This window comes from Nematolebias whitei, chromosome 13 (genome assembly GCF_014905685.2).
Source record: "Nematolebias whitei isolate Nwh7 chromosome 13, NemWhi1, whole genome shotgun sequence".
In the NCBI taxonomy this organism is placed as follows: domain Eukaryota; kingdom Metazoa; phylum Chordata; class Actinopteri; order Cyprinodontiformes; family Rivulidae; genus Nematolebias; species Nematolebias whitei.
The window spans coordinates 38,407,214-38,414,846 of record NC_056510.1 but is presented as its reverse complement, the minus strand read 5'-3'; the positions used below and the strand labels follow the sequence as shown (position 1 = coordinate 38,414,846).

General features: G+C 42.3%; 1 protein-coding gene across 1 annotated transcript in view; it reads left to right on the top strand.

The window, feature by feature from the left end:
- The window catches only part of LOC119419394 (excitatory amino acid transporter 3-like), a 90,828-nt gene that overhangs the window by 25,688 nt on the left and 57,507 nt on the right, over positions 1 to 7,633 (top strand). The window contains exons 3-4 of the mRNA XM_037686702.1: positions 4,630 to 4,722; positions 4,829 to 4,940. Coding sequence (XP_037542630.1) covers positions 4,630 to 4,722; positions 4,829 to 4,940 — 205 coding nt within the window. The remainder of the gene's footprint in view (positions 1 to 4,629; positions 4,723 to 4,828; positions 4,941 to 7,633) is intronic.

The following is a 7,633-nucleotide window of genomic DNA, read 5'->3' as shown; positions in this document are numbered from 1 at the left end:
TATGTACCAAATTTCAGCTCTCTAGGACTTACCAGTTGTCATATCTCACGTTAGGGGGCGCTGTAGAGCAGTTTGGCCACGCCCACTTTTGGTTCCATTATCATACTACTATTTCTCACGGGGGACAATTTTGGGTAAAGTTTGGCTAGGTTTCAAATATGCTAACCCCTCCAAATAAGCGCTTAAACTTGGAAAAGAATAAGAAGAAGAATAATAAGAAACGACACAATTACAATAGGCCTTCGCAGCGCTTTGCTGCTCGGGCCTAATAACAACACATTCAGTGTAAGACAACACTCCAGTAGACAATCACATGCCAGGGAGACAGAAAAGTGGGTCAAGAATTTATCTGACAGACAGCTCACCCAGTCGGAGACAGAGATTCTTGCCAGGGGACTGAACTTTGCAGTTGTACCAAGTAGAATTCCTCTGGTGGAGATGATCACAGCCACAGAATCAGCCATCCGCAACAACAAAATTAAAGAGGGTGAAGCAGAACAACTCAGAATCAAGGTGTCAGCCTGCCTCAGCAATGCCAAACCACCACCTTCCAACATCAGTGGAGAGGAGAGGGATGCACTCACCACTCTTAGCAAGGATAAAAACATCATCATTCTCCCAGCAGACAAAGGAAGGTGCACCAAGTCTGTATGGTTTACCGAAAATCCACAAACAAGGTGTACCTTTAAGACCAATTGTTAGCATGATTAACTCTGTCACTTACAATGTTTCCAAATATATGGTGTCTGTGCTCATCCGTTTAGATGGCAGCTCAGAACACCACATACAGAACACCATGGACTTTGTGGATAAGGTGAGGGATGTCATCATGGAGACTGATGAAAAAATGGTCTCTTTTGATGTCATATCACTCTTTACGTGCATTCCTGTTGATGATGCATTAAAGGTGGTCAGTTTAAGATTAAAATCAGACACCACTCTGAGCAGCAGGACCACGCTTTCCACAGAACAACTGTGTCAACTCTTGAAACTGTGCCTGCAGTCAACCTACTTCACGAATGGGAACAATATCATCACCTTGCGCTGCCTGGCACAAGAAAAAACTAAACTAAAACTGAACTGAATCCTGGACTCGGGTTGTTTACTAGAACCTCCTTCGGACATGGCAAGATGGCGCCTGTGTTTGGCTTTGCCTCTGCCAGGTTGTTACTTACTTCATATATTATTTTATTGTTATGTTTCTGTCTGGGGTGGCTTCCTTGCGGACATATGACCGCCACTCACTACTGACAATCAAGTCTGTGATGGTCAACTTTCAGTGTCATAAAAACTGAGTTACATTTCCACCACCGCTACAATACCTCTTGGATGTTCCACGTATGTGGCTGAAAACTAAAGGGGACAGGGCGTTTCAGTCATTGGCTCCAAGGCTGTGGAACAGTTTGCCCCTGCAACTTTGTACTGCTGACTCTGTTAAGGTTTTTAAAAAGCAACTGAAAACACTTTTATTCTCCCAGGCTTTTATTTAATGATTTTATTGTGCTTCTTGTAGTTCTTATGCTTGTTTTATTCTTTGTATATTTTAGCGTTGATTTTTATTGTACAGCGCTTTGTGATTTTATGTCTGTGATAAGCACTTTATAAATAAACTTTACTTACTTACAATATTATAGGCAGAAACATGGGTGTGCCATGGGGTCTCCAATTTCTCCTGAGAGCCTTGACGTCCTTTTCAGGGACACCACCAAGTCATTGGTTCAAGTATGTTGATGACACCTGGGTTAAAATTAAATCTCAGGAAGTCCAACATTTTACTAACCACATCAACTCTGTGGATAAATACATCACATTCACACAAGAAGATGTAAAAATTGGCAGGTTGGCTTTCTTGGACTGTGAGGTCTCAGTCTCTGATAGAGGACATTTGCAAACTTAGGTGTACTGCAAACCCACCCATACAGACCAGTATTTGCAGTTTGACTTCCATCACCCATTGGAGCACAAGTTGGGAGTCATCAGGACTCTGTACCACAGAGCAGACAGCGTCCCCAATAACTCAGGAGCCAGGCAGAAGGAGAAATCCCACACAAGACTCCAGTTAGCCATCAGGTGATAAGGAGGAACCCAGACCCAGACAAGTGGTCATTCCATATGTTGAGGAAGTATCAGAGAAACTGAGACGTTTATTTTCTAAACACAACGTCCCAGTGGCTTTTAAACCCCAAAATACATTACGGCAAAGACTGGTTCATCCCAAAGATCCAGTCCCCCGGCACAAACAGAGTAATGTTGTGTATGCTGTTCAGTGTCAGGAGGGCTGTGATTAGTCTTACATTGGGGAAACTAAACAGCCACTGGCCAAAAGAATGGCCCAGCACAGAAGAGCAACACCATCAGGCCAAGACTGCGCTCTACACTCATCTCCAGGCCAGCAGTCACTCTTTCAGGGATGAAGATGTTCACATCCTGGATAGAGAGGAACGTTGGTTTGAGAGAGGAGTAAAGGAGGCCATTTTTGTGAAAAGAAATTGTCCATCATTAAACAGGGGTGGAGGCCTCCGGGTTCAACTGTCCCCCTCTTACAATGCTGTTATTGCTAGTATCACTCAGCCTCCTGTGAATAGTAAACAGCCATCAGTGTGCTAATGATCCATTGTTAGGCTGATGGTCCTTCTTGATCATGTGAGCATCTGATTTTGGTTGTAGGTAGCAAAACTGGTTGATCCATTCTGAGAAGGTGCTATTTAAGAGACTGAGCTGAATACAGCACCTCAGACTGAGGAAGTCTTTCGGATGAAAGATGAAACGTTTCTACCTTTTTTTTTTGTTTGTTTTGCTATGTTTTGTTTTTTGTATGTCCAGAGGACCAGATTTAACTTTTTTAGTTTTTTCTACCTGGATTATTGAGCATGCATTAGGATAAGGAATTTAAGAGATTGCATTGTATTTTAGGAACGTTTTATTTTGAATAAAGGTAAATACATCATTAAGCACAAAAGTTACAAATCCCAAAAGTTATAGCACATTAATCCCAACTGCACAGAACATTTTGATATTTTAAAAGTAGCACAATGTTTGCAGAAGCATTTAGAAATATAATGAGGAAACTATAGGGTTCAGCGGTTGTGATGAAACATACTGTCATGTTTTAGAGTTCACTGCTTAGACACACATTTATCATTTCTACTGCTTTTTTTTTTTTCATTCAACCTTTATTTAGACAGGTAAATCCCATGGAGATTCGAGGACTCATTTGCAAGAGAGACCTGATTTCAACAAAGAAAGATGACACCAATGGAAACAGCAACAACAATAAACAATTATAAAAAGTAATACTGCAGGTTTTTTTTTTTTTTTTTTTTTTTACAAATAGGATGGCTAAAAGAAAAAGGTAACAAAAAAAACAGCTAGATTCTAAGGCGAATGTAGAAAACTAAAAACAGGAACATGTCAGCATTGGACCCTGCCAGGAGTCCAACAGATTCTTAAAGCCACTTAGAGAGGTCAAGGTCGAGGTCTTCAAATCTTTTTGTAAGATATTCCAGGAAACAGGAGCGGAGTAGGAGAAGGCCCTTTTGCCTAGTTCAGTCCTCATTGAGGGAACATTGCAGGTAATAATGTCCTGAGAGCGCACTCCGTAGCTGCACTCACGCAGAGACATGTAGGAGGAGATGTATGAAGGCAGCAGACCAAGAAGTGATTTAAAGATGAAAATGTACCAGTGAGAGAGTCTGCGTGAAGTTAATGATGTCCAGTTAACCAGTGAATACAGGGTGCAGTGGTGGGTACGATAATCACAGCTAGTTTTTTTAGTGCACCATGATAGAAGTGCACCATGATAGACAGCATCCAACATCTGCAGGGTTCTTGTAGGAGTGTTCATGTAAATAATGTCACCGTAATCAATGGAGGGAAGGAAAGTCACAGATACAAGGCGTTTTCTAGCATTCAGGGTTAGACAGGATCTGTTTCTGAAAAAGAAATGCAGTTTAACTTTCAGTTTCTTTACCAAGTTTTCCACATGGAGCTTAAAAGAGAGATGTGAGTCGACCAAATATTTATAGGAATCAACAAACTCAATGGGGATACCATTTGAGGATAAAATCGGAGGAAGAACTGCTGGGACCGACTTCCTATTTGAAAAAAGCATCCCTTTGGTTTTGTCGGCATTTAGGACAAGTTTGACGTGGAACAAATCTGTCTGGATGATGTTGAATGCAGATTTCAAAAGCTGGAAAGGCTTATCAACTGTTTCAGCTCGGCAATAAACAACTGTGTCATCAGCATAGAAATGTAAGGATGCATTAGGGATGTTTTTACCTACATTATGTATGTAGATTGTAAAGAGGGTGGAACCTGAGACTGAGCCTTGTGGTACACCATTGTTGACTGTTAAATAACTGGAGGAAGTACCATTATGTTGAACACATTGCCTCCGGTCTAAAAGATAGTTAGAGAACAAACCAATGGTGTGTTCTGAGAAACCGATTTCTGAGAGTTTATGACACAAGATTTTCTTCTTCCCTGTTTGCTGCTGATATGGGAGTTGGTTAATTTTCACCATCTAATTTGATTGGTCAGATGTCAGAATAGAGCAGGATCTTATTGTTTGGAGGATTGAACTTTGGTTTGTAGCCTGGAGCTCATTCTCTGGTTTGATGTTATTAGGTGTGAGTGGTCTGAGCATCAAGTCCTCCAAAAGGATCACTATGCGTGCAGCCACGTACATCGTCTCAACCACACTTGTGGCTGTGACTATAGGTAAGACAGAAAAAGTATTATACTGTATATCAGACAGCTGTAGACCTGCATCCACAACATGAGTTCTGCTGTTGCTGTTGACATTCAGCTTTGGTTTGTGTTTCAGGAATGATCCTGGTGTTCCTGATTAAGCCAGGAGTTGCTTATGCTATAACAAGTGAAGATGATAATGAAGAGGAGTCCTTCTCCACTGTGGATACATTGATGGATCTTGTAAGGTAAGAAGAATCATGTTTTCATTAGCAAATACCTGTTTAAAATATTGATTAGAAAATGTATTTAACATTGAAAACGGGTGATAATGTTTGTTCTTGTATATGTTTAATTGTACTATTGTATTAGCCATACAGTAGTCCCTCGTTTATTGCAGGGGTTCGGATCCAAACCCCCTGCAATAAGTGAAAATCCGCAAAGTAGCGACACTATTTATATTATTATTCATATATATTTTAAGGCTTTATAAACCCTTCCCGCACTCTTGCAATGTTCTAGGGTCGGCCGTGGCTGAGTGGTTAGAGCAGTTGTCCTCAAATGCAAGAGTTGGGGGTTTGAATCCACCAGCAGTCACATGCCGAAGTGTCCCTGGGCAAGACGCTGAACCCCTAGTTTCCTCCGATGTGTGTCACATTGGTGTATGAATGTGATAAAGCTCTGATTAGTCTCTTTAGAATGATTTGTTCAATTAGCTTTGTAGAGATCAAGTAGAGTGCTGTATGAATGGGTAAATGAGGGCACAGATTGTAGTGTAAAGCGCTTTGAGTATCTCAATAAGATAGAAAGGCGCTATATAAGTACAGTCCGTTTACCATTAAACCCAGTGACGTGCAGTCAGGGGTGGCAGTGCTTCTCTTGTCATTATGACAACTAAAATACTGACAATGTTAAGAGGAATTACATTGGACCACTTGACTGTTCTATAAAAGTGTTTTAGAAAACTGGTTTCAGAATTATTTCAACACTTCAGTGGTCAAAATCGTGGAATTTACGCATTGCCTGTTCAGACAATGTGGGGTGAGGCAGTGTAGTGCTCTGGTTCACTTCTGGGGGCGCTGTGTTATATACAACATATGAAGTAGGTGGTTGGTGCATGCCCATTGCTGCCTCTTTATATCGCCAATATACATGTTTGATTACACGTGCTACACATGTTGATACCATACCATACCATACCAATTTATTTATATAGCACTTAAAACAGCAACAAGGCCAACCAAAGTGCTGTACAAAAGAAACACAAACATGCACAGCGAACAGGAAAACATAAAATAGAAATACAGATACAAATAGCAGCAGAAGCTAACTAAAATGGCCAACAGAGTAGAGAACAGACCGGACCAAAACAAATCACACCGTGTTAAAGGCAAGCGAATAGAAGTGGGTCTTCAAGCGAGACTTAAAGACTGAGAGTGTGGGAGCCTGCCGGACACTCAGTGGCAACTCATTCCACAGTCGTGGACCTGCAACAGAGAAAGCCCTGTCACCTCTGAGCTTACGACTGGTTTCTGGGACTGAGAGAAGCATCTGGTCTGCTGACCTCAGAGAGCGCGGTGGGACATATGGCTGCAGAAGATCAGTGAGATAGGATGGGGCGGAACTGTTCAGTGATTTAAAAACGTACATGAGAATTTTGAAATGGATCCGAAGGTGAATGGGTAGCCAGTGCAGGGAGGCCAAAACTGGCGTGATGTGCTCTCTATAGCCTGTGCCAGTTAAAAATCGGGCTGCAGCATTTTGGACCAGTTGTAGACGAGCAATGGAGGACTGACTGATTCCAAACAGAAGTGAATTGCAGTAATCAAGCCTAGATGTTATGAAGGCGTGGATCACTGTCTCGAGGTTCTTTTTGTTGAGTATAGGCTTCAGCTTAGACAGCCGTCTCAGCTGAAAAAAACAGGATTTGACCATCATGTTTACGTGACTGTTGAGTTTTAAGGACGGGTCCATTATCACCCCCAAATTAGTCACCTTTTGTTTCTCTAGCGGGGCTAGAGAGAAAAGGTCAATGTCATGGTTAATGAGTGAGCCACTGGGATGGAACAGCATGACTTCAGACTTCTTCTCATTGAAGCTTAAGAAGTTTAAAGCCATCCAGTCCCGGATGTCAGCCAGGCAGTCAAGAAGAGGCTGAATAGAGCGTGTGCCTCTGTGCCTCAGGGGGAAGTAAATTTGGCAATCATCGGCATAGAAATGAAAGGGTATGTCGTGTTTGCGGAAGATAGCACCTAGTGGCAGCAGGTATAAAAAAAAGAGAAGGGGACCGAGGATGGACCCCTGCGGTACCCCCCACTGGAGTGCGGTCGATGCCGAACTAAAATCTTTGATATTGACACAGAAGGTTCTGTCAGAGAGGTAGGACCCAAACCATTTAAGGGCTGACCCTGTGATGCCCACCCACTGCTCCAGTCTAGAAATGAGGATATTGTGGTCGATGGTGTCAAAAGCAGATGTAAGGTCCAATAGGACAAGCAGCACAGAATCACCTGCGTCTGTGGATATGAAAATGTCATTAAAAACCTTCAGTAGAGCAGTTTCAGTGCTATGGAGAGATTTGAAGCCAGATTGGAATAACTCAAGGATAGCGTGATCCCCCAAAAACTGTTTCAACTGAGACTCCACAATTTTTTCCAGTAGTTTAGAGGTGAATGGGAGTCTGGAGACAGGCCGGAAGTTGGACATGACTGAGGGGTCAAGGTTAGGTTTTTTCAGGAGGGGCTGGACAGCAGCATGTTTAAAAGTCTTTGGCACCACACCTGAGGATAAACTGCTATTCAGAATAGTGAGGATAAAAGGACCCAGGGTAGGAAAAACTTCCTTTAGTAGTCGAGGGGGAACCACATCAAAGGGGGAACCAGATGGCTTCATGCTGCACAATACCTGCTCCAGAGAGGACAGAGAGATGGGCTCAAAGTGG